The 21,194-nt window shown below is 57.2% G+C and overlaps 1 protein-coding gene across 2 annotated transcripts; it reads right to left on the bottom strand.

Moving 5' to 3' along the window:
• Positions 1 to 549: 549 nt before the first annotated feature.
• LYRM2 (LYR motif containing 2) lies at positions 550 to 20,840 on the bottom strand. 2 transcript variants are annotated; one of them, XM_083155515.1, is made up of 3 exons: positions 20,707 to 20,840; positions 7,494 to 7,634; positions 550 to 877 (listed from the first exon to the last, which is right to left on the bottom strand). In XM_083155515.1, the coding sequence occupies exons 1-3, from the start codon at positions 20,818 to 20,820 to the stop codon at positions 797 to 799; spliced, it is 336 nt and encodes a 111-aa protein (XP_083011641.1). In that variant the 5' UTR covers positions 20,821 to 20,840; the 3' UTR covers positions 550 to 796. The 2 variants fall into 2 exon arrangements, with proteins under 2 accessions (XP_083011641.1, XP_083011642.1); XM_083155516.1 differs by having other exon boundaries at positions 20,651 to 20,808.
• Between the last annotated feature and the right edge of the window lie 354 nt (positions 20,841 to 21,194).

Raw genomic sequence — 21,194 nt, 5'->3', positions numbered from 1 at the left:
GCCACCATTATAAAGGACACCGATACCACCCCTGCTATGCACCAATAAAAACGGGGAGAGAAGATAAATATAGCAGGAGAGCACTCCACCATAATCAGGGCAGCTTGCCCGGTGCCTTCCTAGATCTTCCACAAGAAGGTCTTCAATACTGCAACAGCGGGCGGCACTCGGAAATAACTTCAATCAGACACGGTCAGCTGACTGTGTCTGATTGAAGTTATTTCCGAGTGCCGCCCGCTGTTGCAGAATATGTATATATATATATATATATATATATATATATATATATATATATATATATACACACACACATACACACACAAACATATACACACACACACACACACACACACACACACACACACACATACATACATACATACATACACAAAGTTTCTGGTAAACTGGTAAAATGGCGAGTGAGCAGTATGGAGGTTCCACATAGACCTCCTTCATTTATGATTAGCACACTCAGTAGCGCCCCCACCAGATCCCGGCGCCCTAGGCAGCTGGCGAATGGTTGAGCCACCATGTTTCTAGGAGACACAATGAGACCGATGATAACGGTTTTATTCCGCAGCGCTCCCTCAGTTACAGGAACCTGCTGTAATAGTCCCGGCACCTGCCACAAGTCTCCGGCTTATAGAGTCCAGGCCACGGCAGTACGACACAGCCAATAAGGGTCCCCGCCAGTAACATGTCACGTGAAGTCCTGGGATAGCAGGGCCGCTTGGTAGAGACGTATAATGAAGCAGGGTCACCGAGTCCCCCACACTGCTGTATACCGGGGATGGCTCTAGGACTTAGCCAGCTGAAGGGACGTCTCCAAGCTCTGCACCTGGCGCTGTCCCTGAGTGATCATCATTCGCACTGTGACCTGTGAGGGAAAGAAGCAGTGGTGAGACACTACCAGGACACCCGGCCGATCTATGCTCCATCCCTACTGGGGTCTCATTGGTAGGCAGGTGCTGACACACATGGTCTACGTCGGGATGTGGTTGGCAGGTCGACAATAAAAAGGTCAACCACTATTTAGTGCACACGTGAAAAAGGTCGACATACTCAGTACAGTGTGGTCAAAAGGCTGACACATAAATTGGTCCACACACAAAAAAAGGTTGACGTGCACATGATGAGTCACATAACCCGTTGCGATAGGATGTTCTGGCGTATGGGGGCCTTTAGCCATGTCGACTTCTTTCATGTGTCATCCTAACATGTTGACAGTTAGTGGTTGACCAAATGCATGTCGACCTAATGACCAGATTCGAAGGAAATAGCACTTACAAACAATATGTGCAAAACAACATCCCGTGCAGTTCCTCCTCCTGCCTGAGGTGTCACTGTCTGCTCTGGTAATACTATCATACTGCATCTGCCACATCCCGTGCAGTTCCTGCTCCTGCCTGTGGTATCACTGTCTGCTCTGGTTATACTATCACACTGCATCTACCACATCCTGTGCAGTTCCTCCTACTGCCTGGGGTGTCACGGTCTGTTCTGGTTATACTATCACTCTGCATCTACCACATCCTGTGCAGTTACTCCTCCTGCCTGAGGTGTAGCTGTCTGCTATGGTTATACTATCACACTGCATCTGCCACATCCCGTGCAGTTCCTCCTCCTGCCTGTGGTGTCGCTGTCTACTCTGGTAATACTATCACACTGCGTCTGCCACATCCCGTGCAGTTCCTCTTCCTGCCTGAGGTGTCGCTGTCTGCTCTGGTTATACTATCACACTTCATCTGCCACATCCCGTGTAGTTCCTCCTCCTTCCTGGGGTGTCACTGTCTGCTCGGGTTATACTATCACACTGTGTCTGCCACATCCTGTGCAGTTCCTCCTCCTGCCTGGGGTGTCACTGTCTGCTCTGGTTATACTATCACCCTGCATCTACCACATATCGTGCAGTTCCTCCTCCTGCCTGTGGTGTCGCTGTCTGCTCTGGTTATACTATCACACTGCATCTGCCACATCCCGTGCAGTTCCAGCTCCTGCCTTAGGTGTCACTGTCTACTCTGGTAATACTATCACACTGCGTCTGCCACATCCCGTGCAGTTCCTCCTCCTGCCTGTGGGGTCACTGTCTGCTCTGGTAATACTATCATACTGCATCTGCCACATCCCGTGCAGTTCCTCCTCCTGCCTGGGGTGTCGCTGTCTGCTCTGGTTATACTATCACACTTCATCTGCCACATCACGTGCAGTTCCTCCTCCTGCCTGGGGTGTCACTGTCTGCTCTGGTTATACTATCACACTGTGTCTGCCACATCCTGTGCAGTTCCTCCTCCTGCCTGGGGTGTCACTGTCTGCTCTGGTTATACTATCACCATGCATCTACCACATCCCATGCAGTTCCTCCTCCTGCCTGTGGTGTCGCTGTCTGCTCTGGTTATACTATCACACTGCATCTGCAACATCCCGTGCAGCTCCTCCTCCTGCCTGTGGTGTCACTGTCTGCACTAGTTATACTATCACCCTGCGTCTGCCACATCCCGTGCAGTTCCTCCTCCTGCCTGGGGTGTCGCTGTCTGCTCTGGTTATACTATCACACTGCATCTGCCACATCCCATGCAGTTCCTCCTCCTGCCTGAGGTGTAGCTGTCTGCTCTCGTTATACTATCACACTGTGTCTGCCACATCCCGTGCAGTTCCTCCTCCTGCCTGTGGTGTCACTGTCTGCTCTGGTTATACAATCACACTGCATCTACCACATCCCGTGCAGTTCCTCCTCCTGCCTGTGGTGTCGCTGTCTGCTCTCGTTATACTATCACACTGTGTCTGCCACATCCCGTGCAGTTCCTCCTCCTGCCTGTGGTGTCACTGTCTGCTCTGGTTATACAATCACACTACATCTACCACATCCCGTGCAGTTCCTCAACCTGCCTGTGGTGTCGCTGTCTATTCTGGTAATACTATCACACTGCGTCTGCCACATCCCGTGCAGTTCCTCCTCCTGCCTGTGGTGTCGCTGTCTGCTCTAGTTATACTAGCACACTGTGTCTGCCACATCCCGTGCAGTTCTTCCTCCTGCCTGTGGTGTCTCTGTCTGCTCTGGTTATACAATCACACTGCATCTACCACATCCCGTGCAGTTCCTCCTCCTGCCTGTGGTTTCGCTGTCTGCTCTGGTTATACTATCACTCTGCATCTACCACATCCTGTGCAGTTCCTCCTCCTGCCTGGGGTGTCACTGTCTGCTCTGGTTATACAATCGCACTGCATCTACCACATCCCGTGCAGTTCCTCCTCCTGCCTGTGGTGTCGCTGTCTGCTCTGGTTATACAATCACACTGCATCTACCACATCCCGTGCAGTTCCTCCTCCTGCCTGGGGTGTCACTTTCTGCTCTGGTTATACTATCACTCTGCATCTACCACATCCCATGCAGTTCCTCCTCCTGCCTGAGGTGTCGCTGTCTGCTCTGGTTATACAATCACACTGCATCTACCACATCCCATGCAGTTCCTCCTCCTGCCTGTGGTGTCGCTGTCTGCTCTGGTTATACTATCACTCTGCATCTACCACATCCCGTGCAGTTCCTCCTCCTGCCTGGGGTGTCACTGTCTGCTCTGGTTATACTACCACTCTGCATCTACCACATCCCGTGCAGTTCCTCCTCCTGCCTGAGGTGTCAATGTCTGCTCTGATTATACTATCACCCTGCATCTACCACATCCCGTGCAGTTCCTCCTCCTGCCTGTGGTGTCGCTGTCTGCTCTGGTTATACTATCACACTGCATCTGCCACATCCCGTGCAGTTCCTGCTCCTGCCTGGGGTGTCACTGTCTGCTCTGGTTATACTATCACACTGCATCTGCCACATCCCGTGCAGTTCCTGCTCCTGCCTGTGGTGTCACGGTCTGCTCTGGTAATACGATCACACTGTGTCTGCCACATCCCGTGCACTTCCTCCTCCTGCCTGGGGTGTCACTGTCTGCTCTGGTAATACTATCATACTGCATCTGCCACATCCCGTGCAGTTCCTCCTCCTGCCCGTGGCTTCACTGTCTGCTCTGGTTATACTATCACACTGCATCTGCCACATCCTCTGCAGTTCCTCCTCCTGCCTGGGGTGTCACTGTCTGCTCTGGTTATACTATCACACAAACCACAGGCAGGAGGAGAAACTGCACAGGATGTGTCAGATGCACTGTCTGCTCTGGTTATGCTATCCCACTGCGTCTGCCACATCCCGTGCAGTTCCTCCTCCTGCCTGAGGTGTAGCTGTCTGCTCTGGTTATACTATCACACTGCATCTGCCACATCCCGTGCAGTTCCTCCTCCTGCCTGTGGCTTCACTGTCTGCTCTGGTTATACTATCACCCTGTGTCTGCCACATCCCATGCAATTCCTCCTCCTGCCTGTGGCTTCACTGTCTGCTCTGGTTATACTATCACACTGCATCTGCCACATCCTCTGCAGTTCCTCCTCCTGCCTGGGGTGTCACTGTCTGCTCTGGTTATACTATCACACAAACCACAGGCAGGAGGAGAAACTGCACAGGATGTGGCAGATGCACTGTCTGCTCTGGTTATACTATCACACTGCGTATGCCACATCCCGTGCAGTTCCTCCTCCTGCCTGAGGTGTCGCTGTCTGCTCTGGTTATACTATCACACTGCATCTGCCACATCCCATGCAGTTCCTCCTCCTGCCTGAGGTGTAGCTGTCTACTCTGGTAATACTATCAGACTGCATCTGCCACATCCCGTGCAGTTCCTCCTCCTGCCTGGGGTGTCACTGTCTGCTCTGGTAATACTATCATACTGCATCTGCCACATCCCGTGCAGTTCCTCCTCCTGCCTGGGGTGTCGCTGTCTGCTCTGGTTATACTATCACACTGTGTCTGCCACATCCCGTGCAGTTCCTCCTCCTGCCTGGGGTGTCACTGTCTGCTCTGGTTATACTATCACCCTGCATCTACAACATCCCGTGCAGTTCCTCCTCCTGCCTGAGGTGTAGCTGTCTGCTCTGGTTATACTATCACACTGCATCTGCCACATCCCGTGCAGTTCCTCCTCCTGCCCGTGGCTTCACTGTCTGCTCTGGTTACACTATCACACTGCATCTGCCACATCCTCTGCAGTTCATCCTCCTGCCTGGGGTGTCACTGTCTGCTCTGGTTATACTATCACACAAACCACAGGCAGGAGGAGAAACTGCACAGGATGTGGCAGATGCACTGTCTGCTCTGGTTATACTATCACACTGCGTCTGCCACATCCCGTGCAGTTCCTCCTGCCTGAGGTGTCGCTGTCTGCTCTGGTTATACTATCACACTGCATCTGCCACATCCCGTGCAGTTCCTCCTCCTGCCTGTGGCTTCACTGTCTGCTCTGGTTATACTATCACCCTGTGTCTGCCACATCCCGTGCAGTTCCTCCTCCTGCCTGGGGTGTCACTGTCTACTCTGGTAATACTATCACACTGCGTCTGCCACATCCCATGCAGTTCCTCCTCCTGCCTGTGGTGTCACTGTCTGCTCTGGTTATACTATCACACTGCATCTGCCACATCCCGTGCAGTTCCTCCTCCTGCCTGGAGTGTCACTGTCTGCTCTGGTAATACTATCACACTGCATCTGCCATATCCTCTGCAGTTCCTCCTCCTGCCTGGGGTGTCACTGTCTGCTCTGGTTATACTATCACATTGCATCTGCCACATCCTCTGCAGTTCCTCCTCCTGCCTGGGGTGTCACTGTCTGCTCTGGTTATACTATCACACAAACCACAGGCAGGAGGAGAAACTGCACGGGATGTGGCAGATGCACTGTCTGCTCTGGTTATACTATCCCACTGCGTCTGCCACATCCTGTGCAGTTCCTCCTCCTGCCTGTGGTGTCGCTGTCTGCTCTGGTTATACTATCACACTGCATCTGCCACATCCCGTGCAGTTTCTCCTCCTGCCTGTGGTTTGTGTGATAGTATAACAAGAGCAGACAGTGACACCCCAGGCAGGAGGAGGAACTGCAGAGGATGTGGCAGATGCAGTGTGATAGTATTACCAGAGTAGACAGTGACACCGTCTCTGCGTCTGAGTCCCCTTGCGGGGCTCGCTTCGCTCGCCCACGCTGCGGGCTCGCCACGCTATTTAAAATCAACTCCATGCCATCATGGATAGTGGAAGTATGAACTATCCATGTTGGCATGGAGTTAAGTTACTTTTTTGGACATATTTCGTGGCGAGCGTACACCCGGAAGTATCACGGTGGCGCCGTGAAACTACACAAGTACCCCTGTGTATAACACAACCCCATACTGAAAAATGTGTAATGCGTACACCTGTGTATAACACAACCGATAGTGATATATGTGTAATGCGTACACCTGTGTATAACACAACCCCATAGTGATATATGTGAAATGCGTACACCTGTGTATAACACAACCCCATAGTGATATATGTGTAATGCGTACACCTGTGTATAACACAACCCCATAGTGATATATGTGTAATGCGTACACCTGTGTATAACACAACCCCATAGTGATATATGTGTAATGCGTACACCTGTGTATAACACAACCCCATAGTGATATATATGTTATGTGTACACCTGTGTATAACACAACCCCATAGTGATATATATGTTATGTGTACACCTGTGTATAACACAACCCCATAGTGATATATATGTTATGTGTACACCTGTGTATAACACAACCCCATAGTGATATATGTGTAATGTGTACACCTGTGTATAACACAACCCCATAGTGATATATATGTTATGTGTACACCTGTGTATAACACAACCCCATAGTGATATATATGTTATGTGTACACCTGTGTATAACACAACCCCATAGTGATATATATGTTATGTGTACACCTGTGTATAACACAACCCCATAGTGATATATGTGTAATGCGTACACCTGTGTATAACACAACCCCATAGTGATATATATGTTATGTGTACACCTGTGTATAACACAACCCCATAGTGATATATGTGTTATGCGTACACCTGTGTATAACACAACCCCATAGTGATATATGTGTAATGCGTACACCTGTGTATAACACAACCCCATAGTGATATATGTGTAATGCGTACACCTGTGTATAACACAACCCCATAGTGATATATGTGTAATGCGTACACCTGTGTATAACACAACCCCATAGTGATATATATGTTATGTGTACACCTGTGTATAACACAACCCCATAGTGATATATGTGTTATGCGTACACCTGTGTATAACACAACCCCATAGTGATGTGTGTGTAATGCGTACACCTGTGTATAACACAACCCCTTAGTGATCTGTGTGTAATGCGTACACCTGTGTATAACACAACCCCATAGTGATATATGTGTAATGCGTACACCTGTGTATAACACAACCCCATAGTGATATATGTGTAATGCGTACACCTGTGTATAACACAACCCCTTAGTGATCTGTGTGTAATGCGTACACCTGTGCAGCAGCGAAGGTCAGAGGACCTCAGTAACCAGGGACTTGCTGTCGCCCTCTCACCTCATCAGTGGTGGTTTTGTTCCTCTTGAACTCGCCTCTCACCCAGTCCTCCATGTACTTTCGGTCGGCAGGATCAGGAATTAGCCGCACTGCCCGCAGGATCCTCCTGTACAGACCTAGCACCTGCTGCCGGAGCAGGAACTGGAGACACAATGTCACAGGTCAGAGGCCTCTACTGGCAGGAGGCGCGGTGGGTAGCAGTGAGGCTGGGGGCACGGTGGGTGGCAGTAGGTACCAGTGAGGCTGGGGACACGGCGGGTGGCAGCAAGACAGAGGGGGCAGTAGGTACCGGTGAGGCTGGGGGAACGGTGGGAGGCAGCAAGGCAGGGGGCAGTAGGTACCGGTGAGGCTGGGGGAACGGCGGGAGGCAGCAAGGCAGGGGGGCAGTAGGTACCAGTGAGGCTGGGGGAATGGCGGGAGGCAGCAAGGCAGGGGGGCAGTAGGTACCAGTGAGGTAGGGGGCACGGCGGGAGGCAGCAAGGCAGGGGGGCAGTAGGTACCAGTGAGGCTGGGGGAATGGCGGGAGGCAGCAAGGCAGGGGGGCAGTAGGTACCAGTGAGGTAGGGGGCACGGCGGGAGGCAGCAAGGCAGGGGGGCAGTAGGTACCAGTGAGGCTGGGGGAATGGCGGGAGGCAGCAAGGCAGGGGGGCAGTAGGTACCAGTGAGGTAGGGGGCACGGCGGGAGGCAGCAAGGCAGGGGGGCAGTAGGTACCAGTGAGGTAGGGGGCACGGCAGGTGGCAGCTAGACAGAGGGGGCAGTAGGTACCAGTGAGGCTGGGGGAACAGTGGGAGGCAGCAAGGCAGGGGGGGAAGTAGGTACCAGTGAGGCTGGGGGAACAGTGGGAGGCAGCAAGGCAGGGGGGCAGTAGGTACCAGTAGGTGAGGCTGGGGGAACAGTGGGAGGCAGCAAGGCAGGGGGGGCAGTAGGTAATGGTGAGGCTGGGGGAACAGTGGGAGGCAGCAAGGCAGGGGGGGCAGTAGGTACCAGTAGGTGAGGCTGGGGGAACAGTGGGAGGCAGCAAGGCAGGGGGGGGCAGTAGGTACCAGTAGGTGAGGCTGGGGGAACAGTGGGAGGCAGCAAGGCAGGGGAGGGGCAGTAGGTAACGGTGAGGCTGGGGGAACAGTGGGAGGCAGCAAGGCAGGGGGGGCAGTAGGTACCAGTGAGGTAGGGGACCCGGCAGAGCACAGGGCCCCCTGCACAACAGGACCCGGCGGAGCACAGGGCCCCCTGCACAACAGGACCCGGCGGAGCACAGGGCCCCCTGCACAACAGGACCCGGCGGAGCACAGGGCCCCCTGCACAACAGGACCCGGCGGAGCACAGGGCCCCCTGCACAACAGGACCCGGCGGAGCACAGGGCCCCCTGCACAACAGGACCCGGCGGAGCACAGGGCCCCCTGCACAACAGGACCCGGCGGAGCACAGGGCCCCCTGCACAACAGGACCCGGCAGGGCACAGCACCCCCTGTACAACAGGACCCGGCGGAGCACAGCGCCCCCTGTACAACAGAACCCGGCAGAGCACAGCGCCCCCTGTACAACAGAACCCGGCAGAGCACAGCGCCCCCTGTACAACAGAACCCGGCAGAGCACAGCGCCCCCTGTACAACAGAACCCGGCAGAGCACAGCACCCCCTGTATAACAAAACCAGGCTGAGCACAGCGCCCCCTTTATAACACCCAGCAGAGCACAGTGACCCCCTGTATAACAGAACGCAGCTGAGCACAGCACCCCTGTATAACAGAACAAGGCTGAGCACAGTGCCCCCTGTATAACAGAACCCAGCAGAGCACAGCACCCCCTGTATAAAAGAACCCGGCAGAGCACAGCGCCCCCTGTATAACAGAACCCAGCAGAGCACAGCATCACCTGTATAACAGAACCAGGCTGAGCACAGCGCCCCCTGTATACCAGAACCAGGCTGAGCACAGCGCCCCCTGTATAACACCCGGCAGAGCACAGCGCCCCTGTATAACAGAACCTGGCAGAGCACAGCGCCCCCTGTATAACAGAACCCGGCAGAGCACAGCATCACCTGTATAACAGAACCAGGCTGAGCACAGCGCCCCCTGTATAACAGAACCAGGCTGAGCACAGCGCCCCCTGTATAACAGAACCAGGCTGAGCACAGCGCCCCCTGTATAACACCCGGCAGAGCACAGCGGCCCCTGTATAACACCAGCAGAGCACAACGCCCCCTGTATAACAGAAACCGGCAAAGCACAGCGCCCCCTGTATAACAGAAACCAGCGCCCCCTGTATATAAGAACACGGGCAGAGCAAAGCGCCCCCTGTATAACTGCACCAAGCAGAGCACAGCACCCCCTGTATAACAAAACACGGCAGAGCACAGCGCCCCCTGTATAATAGAACCTGGCAGAGCACAGCGCCCCCTGTATAACTGAACCGGCAGAGCAAAGCACCCCCTGTATAACTGCACCAAGCAGAGCACAGCGCCCCCTGTATAACAGAACCAGACAGAGCACAGCGCCCCCTGTATAACAGAACCAGGCTGAGCACAGCGCATCCTGTATAACAGAACCCGGCAGAGTACAGCGCCACCTGTATAACAGAACCAGGCAGAGCACAGCGCCCCCTGTATAACATAACCCGGCAGAGCACAGCACCCCCTGTATAACAAAACACGGCAGAGCACAGCGCCCCCTGTATAATAGAACCTGGCAGAGCACAGCGCCCCCTGTATAACTGAACCGGCAGAGCAAAGCACCCCCTGTATAACTGCACCAAGCAGAGCACAGCGCCCCCTGTATAACAGAACCAGACAGAGCACAGCGCCCCCTGTATAACAGAACCAGGCTGAGCACAGCGCCCCCTGTATAACAGAACCAGGCTGAGCACAGCGCTCCCTGTATAACATAACCCGGCAGAGCACAGCGCTCCCTGTATAACATAACCCGGCAGAGCACAGCGCCCCCTGTATAACAGAACCCGGCAGGGGACAGCGCCCCCTGTATAACATAACCCGGCAGAGCACAGCGCCCCCTGTATAACATAACCCGGAAGAGCACAGCACCCCCTGTATATTACAACCCGGCAGAGCACAGCGCCCCCTGTATAACAGAACCAGGCAGAGCACAGCGCCCCCTATATGACAGAAACAGGCAGAGCACAGCGCCCCCCGTATAACAGGACTCGGCAGAGCACAGCGCCCCCTGTATAACAGGACCCGGCAGAGCACAGCGCCCCCTGTATAACATAACCCGGCAGAGCACAGCGCCCCCTGTATAACATAACCCGGCAGAGCACAGCGCCCCCTGTATAACATAACCCGGCAGGGGACAGCGCCCCCTGTATAACATAACCCGGCAGGGGACAGCGCCCCCTGTATAACAGAACCAGGCAGAGCATAGCGCCCCCTGTATAACAGGACCCGGCAGAGCACAGCGCCCCCTGTATAACAGAACCAGGCTGAGCACAGCGCCCCCTGTATAACAGGACCCGGCAGAGCACAGCGCCCCCAGTATAACAGAACCAGGCTGAGCACAGCGCCCCCTGTATAACAGAACCAGGCAGAGCACAGCGCCCCCTGTATAACAGGACCCGGCAGAGCACAGCGCCCCCTGTATAACAGAACCCGGCTGAGCACAGCGCCCCCTGTATAACAGAACCAAGCGCCCCCTGTATATAAGAACACGGGCAGAGCAAAGCGCCCCCCTGTATAACTGCACCAAGCAGAGCACAGCGCCCCCTGTATAACAGAACCCGGCAGAGCACAGCACCCCCTGTATAACAAAACCCGGCAGAGCACAGCACCCCCTGTATAACAAAACCCGGCAGAGCACAGCGCCCCCTGTATAACAGAACCCGGCAGAGCACAGCTTCCCCTGTATATCAGAACCCAGCAGAGCACAGCGCCCCCTGTAAAACAGACTCAGGCAGGGGACAGCGCCCCCTGTATAACAGAACCCGGCAGGGGACAGCGCCCCCTGTATAACAGAACCCGGCAGGGGACAGCGCCCCCTGTATAACAGAACCCGGCAGGGGACAGCGCCCCCTGTATAACAGAACCCGGCAGAGAACAGCGCCCCCTGTATAACATAACCCGGCAGAGCACAGCGCCCCCTGTATAACATAACCCGGCAGAGCACAGCGCCCCCTGTATAACAGAACCCGGCAGAGCACAGCGCCACCTATGTAACAGAACCCGGCAGGGGACAGCGCCCCCTGTATAACAGAACCCGGCAGGGGACAGCGCCCCCTGTATAACAGAACCCGGCAGAGAACAGCGCCCCCTGTATAACATAACCCGGCAGAGCACAGCGCCCCCTGTATAACATAACCCGGCAGAGCACAGCGCCCCCTGTATAACAGAACCCGGCAGAGCACAGCGCCACCTATGTAACAGAACCCGGCAGGGGACAGCGCCCCCTGTATAACAGAACCCGGCAGAGCACAGCACCCCCTGTATAGTACAACCCGGCAGAGCACAGCGCCCCCTATATAACAGGACCAGGCAGAGCACAGCGCCCCCTGTATAACAGAACCAGGCAAAGCACAGCGCCTCCTGTATAACAGAACCATGCAGAGCACAGCGCCCCCTATATAACAGAACCAGGCAGAGCACAGCGCCCCCTATATAACAGAACCAGGCAGAGCACAGCGCCCCCTGTATAACAGAACCAGGCAGAGCACAGCGCCCCCTGTATAACAGAACCAGGCAGAGCACAGCGCCCCCTGTATAACAGGACCCGGCAGAGCACAGCGCCCCCTGTATAACAGGACCCGGCAGAGCACAGCGCCCCCTGTATAACAGGACCCGGCAGAGCACAGCGCCCCCTGTATAACAGGACCCGGCAGAGCACAGCGCCCCCTGTATAACATAACCCGGCAGAGCACAGCGCCCCCTGTATAACAGAACCAGGCTGAGCACAGCGCCCCCTGTATAACAGAACCAAGCGCCCCCTGTATATAAGAACATGGGCAGAGCAAAGCGCCCCCCTGTATAACTGCACCAAGCAGAGCACAGCGCCCCCTGTATAACAGAATCCGGCAGAGCACAGCACCCCCTGTATAACAAAACCCGGCAGAACACAGCACCCCCTGTATAACAAAACCCGGCAGAGCACAGCGCCCCCTGTATAACAAAACCCGGCAGAGCACAGCGCCCCCTGTATAACTGAACCGGCAGAGCAAAGCGCCCCCTGTATAACTGAACCGGCAGAGCAAAGCGCCCCCTGTATAACAGCACCAAGCAGAGCACAGCACCCCCTGTATATCAGAACCCAGCAGAGCACAGCGCCCCCTGTAAAACAGAACCCAGCAGAGCACAGCGCCCCCTGTATAACAGAACCCGGCAGGGGACAGCGCCCCCTGTATAACAGAACCCGGCAGGGGACAGCGCCCCCTGTATAACAGGACCCGGCAGAGCACAGCGCCCCCTGTATAACAGAACCCGGCAGAGCACAGCGCCCCCTGTATAACAAAACCCAGCACCAACTGTATAACAGAACCCGAACGAGAACAGCGCCCCCTGTATAACATAACCCGGCAGAGCACAGCGCCCCCTGTATAACATAACCCGGCAGGGGACAGCGCCCCCTGTATAACAGAACCAGGCAGAGCACAGCGCCCCCTGTATAACAGAACCCGGCAGGGGACAGCGCCCCCTGTATAAAAGGACCAGGCAGAGCACAGCGCCCCCTGTATAACAGGACCCGGCAGAGCACAGCGCCCACTGTATAACAGAACCGGGCAGAGCACAGCGCCCCCTGTATAACAGAACAAGGCAGAGCACAGCGCCCCCTGTATAACAGAACCAGGCAGAGCACAGCGCCCCCTGTATAACAGAACCAGGCTGAGCACAGCGCCCCCTGTATAACAGAACACGAACGAGGACAGCGCCCCCTGTATAACAGAACCCGGCAGAGCACAGCGCCCCCTGTATAACAGAACACGAACGAGGACAGTGCCCCCTGTATAACAGAACCCGGCAGAGCACAGCGCCCCCTGTATAACAAAACCCGGCAGAGCACAGCACCCCCTGTGTAATAGAACCCGGCAGAGCACAGCGCCCCCTGTATAACTGAACCGGCAGAGCAAAGCGCCCCCTGTATAACTGCACCAAGCAGAGCACAGCGCCCCCTGTATAACAGAACCCGGCAGAGCACAGCTTCCCCTGTATATCAGAACCCAGCGCCCCCTGTAAAACAGAACACGGCAGAGCACAGCGCCCCCTGTATAACAGAACCAGGCTGAGCACAGCAACACCTGTATAACAGAACCCGGCAGAGCACAGCGCCCCCTGTATAACACCCCACAGAGCACGCTGCCCCTGTATAACACCCCGAAGAGCACGCTGCCCCTGTATAACACCCGTAGGGCACGCTGCCCCTGTATAACACCCCACAGAACACGCCGCCCCTGTATAACACCCCACAGAACACGCCGCCCCTGTATAACACCCCGCAGAGCACGCTGCCCCTGTATAACACCCCACAGAGCACGCTGCCCTTGTATAACACCCCACAGAGCACGCTGCCCCTGTATAACACCCCGCAGGGCACGCTGCCCCTGTATAACACCCCGCAGGGCACGCTGCCCCTGTATAACACCCCGCAGGGCACGCTGCCCCTGTATAACACCTCGCAGGGCACGCTGCCCCTGTATAACACCCCAGAGCACGCTGCCCCTGTATAACACCCCACAGGGCACGCTGCCCCTGTATAACACCCCGCAGAGCACGCCGCCCCTGTATAACACCCCACAGAGCATGCCGCCCCTGTATAACACCCCACAGCGCCCCCTGTTTAACAGAACCAGACAGAGCACAGCGCCCCCTGTATAACAGAACCAGGCTGAGCACAGCGCATCCTGTATAACAGAACCCGGCAGAGCACAGCGCCACCTGTATAACAGAACCAGGCCGAGCACAGCGCCCCCTGTATAACATAACCCGGCAGAGCACAGCGCCCCCTGTATAACATAACCCGGCAGAGCACAGCACCCCCTGTATATTACAACCCGGCAGAGCACAGCGCCCCCTGTATAACAGAACCAGGCAGAGCACAGCGCCCCCTATATAACAGAACCAGGCAGAACACATCGCCCCCTGTATAACAGAACCCGGCAGAGCACAGCGCCCCCTGTATAACAGAACCCGGCAGGGGACAGCGCCCCCTGTATAACATAACCCGGCAGAGCACAGCGCCCTCTGTATAACATAACCCGGCAGAGCACAGCACCCCCCGTATATTGCAACCCGGCAGAGCACAGCGCCCCCTGTATAACAGAACCAGGCAGAGCACAGCGCCCCCTATATAACAGAAACAGGCAGAGCACAGCGCCCCCTGTATAACAGGACCCGGCAGAGCACAGCGCCCCCTGTATAACAGGACCCGGCAGAGCACAGCGCCCCCTGTATAACAGGACCCGGCAGAGCACAGCGCCCCCTGTATAACATGACCCGGCAGAGTACAGCACCCCCTGTATAACATAACCCGGCAGAGCACAGCGCTTCCTGTATAACAGAACCCGGCAGAGCACAGCGTCCCCTGTATAACAGGACCCGGCAGAGCACAGCGCCCCCTGTATAACAGAACCAGGCAGAGCACAGCGCCCCCTGTATAACAGAACCAGGCAGAGCACAGCGCCCCCTGTATAACAGGACCCGGCAGAGCACAGCGCCCCTGTATAACAGAACCCGGCTGAGCACAGCGCCCCCTGTATAACAGAACCAAGCGCCCCCTGTATATAAGAACACGGGCAAAGCAAAGCGCCCCCCCTGTATAACTGCACCAAGCTTAGCACAGCGCCCCCTGTATAACAGAACCCGGCAGAGCACAGCACCCAATGTATAACAAAACCCAGCAGAGCACAGCGCCCCCTGTATAACAGAACCAGGCAGAGCACAGCGCCCCCTGTATAACAGAACCAGGCAGAGCACAGCGCCCCCTGTATAACAGAACCACCCCACAGAGCACGCTGCCCCTGTATAACACCCCGCAGGGCACGCTGCCCCTGTATAACACCCCGCAGGGCACGCTGCCCCTGTATAACACCCCGCAGGGCACGCTGCCCCTGTATAACACCCCGCAGGGCACGCTGCCCCTGTATAACACCCCGCAGGGCACGCTGCCCCTGTATAACACCCCGAAGAGCACGCTGCCCCTGTATAACACCCGTAGGGCACGCTGCCCCTGTATAACACCCCACAGAACACGCTGCCCCTGTATAACACCCCACAGAGCACGCTGCCCCTGTATAACACCCCGCAGGGCACGCTGCCCCTGTATAACACCCCACAGAACAAGCCGCCCCTGTATAACACCCCATTCGGCACACCGCCCCTGTATAACACCCCGCAGAGCACGCCGCCCCTGTATAACACCCCACAGAGCACGCCGCCCCTGTATAACACCCCACAGAGCACGCCGCCCCTGTATAACACCCCACAGAGCACGCTGCCCATGTATAACACCCCAAAGGGCACACTGCCCCAGTATAACACCCCGAAGGGCACACTGCCCCTGTATAACACCCTGCCCCTGTATAACACCCCGCAGGGCACCCTGCCCCTGTATAACACCCCGAAGGGCACGCCGCCCCTGTATAACACCCCACAGAGCACGCCGCCCCTGTATAACACCCCACAGAGCACGCTGCCCCTGTATAACACCCCACAGAACACGCCGCCCCTGTATAACACCCCATAGGGCACACCGCCCCTGTATAACACCCCGCAGAGCACGCCGCCCCTGTATAACACCCCACAGAGCACGCTGCCCATGTATAACACCCCAAAGGGCACACTGCCCCTGTATAACACCCCGAAGGGCACACTGCCCCTGTATAACACCCTGCCCCTGTGTAACACCCCGAAGGGCACACTGCCGATGTATAACACCCCGAAGGGCACACTGCCGATGTATAACACCCCGAGGGGCACACTGCCCCTGTATAACACCCTGCCCCTGTATAACACCCCGCAGGGCACGCTGCCCCTGAATAACACCCCGCAGGGCACGCTGCCCCTGTATAACACCCCACAGGGCACGCTGCCCCTGTATAACACCCCACAGGGCACGCTGCCCCTGTATAACACCCCGCAGGGCACGCTGCCCCTGTATAACACCCGCAGGGCACGCCGCCCCTGTATAACACCCCACAGAACACGCCGCCCCTGTATAACACCCGCAGAGCACGCTGCCCCTGTATAACACCACACAGAGCACGCTGCCCCTGTATAACGACCCGCAGGGCACGCTGCCCCTGTATAACACCCGCAGAGCACGCTGCCCCTGTATAACACCCCGCAGGGCACACTGCCCCTGTATAACACCCGTAGGGCACGCTGCCCCTGTATAACACCACACAGAACACGCTGCCCCTGTATAACACCCCACAGAGCACGCTGCCCCTGTATAACACCCCAGAGCACGCTGCCCCTGTATAACACCCCACAGAACACGCCGCCCCTGTATAACACCCCATAGGGCACACCGCCCCTGTATAACACCCCGCAGAGCACGCCGCCCCTGTATAACACCCCACAGAGCACGCCGCCCCTGTATAACACCCCACAGAGCACGCTGCCCATGTATAACACCCCGAAGGGCACACTGCCCCTGTATAACACCCCGAAGGGCACACTGCCCCTGTATAACACCCTGCCCCTGTATAACACCCCGCAGGGCACCCTGCCCCTGTATAACACCCCGAAGGGCACGCCGCCCCTGTATAACACCCCGAAGGGCACGCCACCCCTGTATAACACCCCACAGAGCATGCTGCCCCTGTATAACACCCCGAAGGGCACACTGCCCCTGTATAACACCCTGCCCCTGTATAACACCCCGCAGGGCACCCTGCCCCTGTTTAACACCCCGCAGGGCACGCTGCCCCTGAATAACACCCCGCAGGGCACGCTGCCCCTGTATAACACCCCACAGGGCACGCTGCCCCTGTATAACACCCCGCAGGGCACGCTGCCCCTGTATAACACCCTGCCCCTGTATAACACCCCACAGGGCACGCTGCCCCTGTATAACACCCCGCAGAGCACGCTGCCCCTGTATAACACCCCGCAGGGCACGCTGCCCCTGTATAACACCATGCAGGGCACGCTGCCCCTGTATAACACCCGCAGAGCACGCTGCCCCTGTATAACACCACACAGAGCACGCTGCCCCTGTATAACACCCCGCAGGGCACACTGCCCCTGTATAACACCCGTAGGGCACGCTGCCCCTGTATAACACCCCACAGGGCACGCTGCCCCTGTATAACACCCCGCAGGGCACGCTGCCCCTGTATAACACCCCGCAGGGCACGCTGCCCCTGTATAACACCATGCAGGGCACGCTGCCCCTGTATAACACCCGTAGGGCACGCCGCCCCTGTATAACACCCCACAGAACACGCTGCCCCTGTATAACACCCCAGAGCACGCCGCCCCTGTATAACACCCCACAGAGCACGCTGCCCCTGTATAACACCCCACAGAACACGCTGCCCCTGTATAACACCCCAGAGCACGCTGCCCCTGTATAACACCCCACAGAACACGCCGCCCCTGTATAACACCCCATAGGGCACACCGCCCCTGTATAACACCCCACAGAGCACGCCGCCCCTGTATAACACCCCACAGAGCACGCCGCCCCTGTATAACACCCCACAGAGCACGCCGCCCCTGTATAACACCCTGCAGAGCACGCTGCCCCTGTATAACACCCCGCAGGGCACACTGCCCCTGTATAACACCCGTAGGGCACGCTGCCCCTGTATTACACCCCACAGAACACGCTGCCCCTGTATAACACCCCACAGAGCACGCTGCCCCTGTATAACACCCCAGAGCACGCTGCCCCTGTATAACACCCCAGAGCACGCTGCCCCTGTATAACACCCCACAGAACACGCCGCCCCTGTATAACACCCCATAGGGCACACCGCCCCTGTATAACACCCCACAGAGCACGCCGCCCCTGTATAACACCCCACAGAGCACGCCGCCCCTGTATAACACCCCACAGAGCACGCTGCCCATGTATAACACCCCGAAGGGCACACTGCCCCTGTATAACACCACGAAGGGCACACTGCCCCTGTATAACACCCTGCCCCTGTATAACACCCCGCAGGGCACCCTGCCCCTGTATAACACCCCGAAGGGCACGCCGCCCCTGTATAACACCCCACAGAGCACGCCGCCCCTGTATAACACCCCACAGAGCACGCCGCCCCTGTATAACACCCCACAGAGCACGCTGCCCCTGTATAACACCCCGAAGGGCACACTGCCCCTGTATAACACCCCGAAGGGCACACTGCCCCTGTATAACACCCTGCCCCTGTATAACACCCCGGAGGGCACCCTGCCCCTGTATAACACCACACAGGGCACGCTGCCCCTGTATAACACCCCGCAGGGCACGCTGCCCCTGTATAACACCCCGCAGGGCACGCTGCCCCTGTATAACACCCCGCAGGGCACGCTGCCCCTGTATAACACCCCGCAGGGCACGCTGCCCCTGTATAACACCCCGCAGGGCACGCTGCCCCTGTATAACACCCCGCAGGGCACGCTGCCCCTGTATAACACCCGCAGGGCACGCTGCCCCTGTATAACACCCTGCAGGGCACGCTGCCCCTGTATAACACCCGCAGAGCACGCCGCCCCTGTATAACACCACACAGAGCACGCCGCCCCTGTATAACACCCCACAGAGCACGCCGCCCCTGTATAACACCCCACAGAGCACGCTGCCCCTGTATAACACCCCGAAGGGCACACTGCCCCTGTATAACACCCCGAAGGGCACACTGCCCCTGTATAACACCCTGCCCCTGTATAACACCCCGCAGGGCACCCTGCCCCTGTATAACACCACACAGGGCACCCTGCCCCTGTATAACACCCCGCAGGGCACGCTGCCCCTGTATAACACCCCGCAGGGCACGCTGCCCCTGTATAACACCCCGCAGGGCACGCTGCCCCTGTATAACACCCCGCAGGGCACGCTGCCCCTGTATAACACCCCGCAGGGCACGCTGCCCCTGTATAACACCCCGCAGGGCACGCTGCCCCTGTATAACACCCCGCAGGGCACGCTGCCCCTGTATAACACCCGCAGGGCACGCTGCCCCTGTATAACACCCTGCAGGGCACGCTGCCCCTGTATAACACCCGCAGAGCACGCTGCCCCTGTATAACACCACACAGAGCACGCTGCCCCTGTATAACACCCCGCAGGGCACACTGCCCCTGTATAACACCCTGCCCCTGTATAACACCTCGAAGGGCACACTGCCCCTGTATAACACCCTGCCCCTGTATAACACCCCGCAGGGCACCCTGCCCCTGTATAACACCCCGCAGGGCACGCTGCCCCTGTATAACACCCCACAGGGCACGCTGCCCCTGTATAACACCCCACAGGGCACGCTGCCCCTGTATAACACCCCGCAGGGCACCCTGCCCCTGTATAACACCCCGCAGGGCACCCTGCCCATGTATAACACCCCGCAGGGCACCCTGCCCCTGTATAACACCCCGCAGGGCACCCTGCCCCTGTATAACACCCCGCAGGGCACGCTGCCCCTGTATAACACCCGCAGGGCACACTGCCCCTGTATAACACCCTGTATAATACCCCGCAGGGCACGCTGCCCCTGTATAACACCCGCAGGGCACACTGCCCCTGTATAACACCCTGTATAATACCCCGCAGGGCACGCTGCCCCTGTATAACACCCGCAGGGCACACTGCCCCTGTATAACACCCTGTATAACACCCCACAGGGCACGCTGCCCCTGTATAACACCCGCAGGGCACGCTGCCCCTGTATAACACCACACAGAGCACGCTGCCCCTGTATAACACCCCGCAGAGCACGCTGCCCCTGTATAACACCCCGCAGGGCACGCTGCCCCTGTATAACACCCCGCAGGGCACGCTGCCCCTGTATAACACCCCGCAGGGCACCCTGCCCCTGTATAACACCCCGCAGGGCACCCTGCCCCTGTATAACACCCCGCAGGGCACACTGCCCCTGTATAACACCCCGCAGGGCACACTGCCCCTGTATAACACCCTGCCCCTGTATAACACCCCGCAGGGCACCCTGCCCCTGTATAACACCCCGCAGGGCACCCTGCCACTGTATAACACATGATCAGTGGCACATTATTACCTGCTTGAGGCTGAGGGCAGCTGGGGGCAGCCGGGAGGACATCACCTGTCACTTACTGCGCTGCTGCTGCCGGCTCTGTCTTCTGTCCCATTCTGCGTCTCCTCTACAGCCAGACGGCAGCGGCCATTATACTGGAGACCAGACACGCAGGGTATACCCGGAAAGGCCATACAAACATGGCTCCCGCACTAAGGACAATATATCACGCTGTGCCTCTAGCGACGTGCGGGCTGCGGTGCGGTGTACGGGGAGCTGCTCCCCCTTGTGGCCGGATGTCTGATGTGCAGCCAGACACACACATGCTCCTCACTGGTGGTGATGATGATGATGAGGGATTTAATAAAGGGGGTGATTTCATTTCTCCTCTCTTGTGTATGTGTGTTGCCATGGCTTTTAATAATCACATTGATTTCCGTGGGCTGCTGCTCATGTAGGTGTAGGTTATCTGTCTGCATAGTACCCTCGCGGGCTCGCTACACTCACACGCTTCCTGCACGGCGGCTTGCTACAGATATACATCCCCCCTCCAGGTATATGTGGACCC

Source organism: Crinia signifera, chromosome 1 (genome assembly GCF_055691185.1).
Source record: "Crinia signifera chromosome 1, ASM5569118v1, whole genome shotgun sequence".
Classification (NCBI taxonomy): Eukaryota; Metazoa; Chordata; class Amphibia; order Anura; family Myobatrachidae; genus Crinia; species Crinia signifera.
This window is presented reverse-complemented; position numbering and strand designations above follow the sequence as displayed.

Coding starts and splice junctions, on each gene's coding strand:
- LYRM2 (XM_083155515.1), bottom strand. CDS start 20,820: ATGGCCTTTCCGGGTATACCCTGCGTGTCTGGTCTCCAGTATAATGGC. Junction 7,635..20,706: donor GAGCCGGCAGCAGCAGCGCA/GTAAGTGACAGG, acceptor TTGTGTCTCCAG/TTCCTGCTCCGGCAGCAGGT. Junction 878..7,493: donor ACAAAACCACCACTGATGAG/GTGAGAGGGCGA, acceptor TTTCCCTCACAG/GTCACAGTGCGAATGATGAT.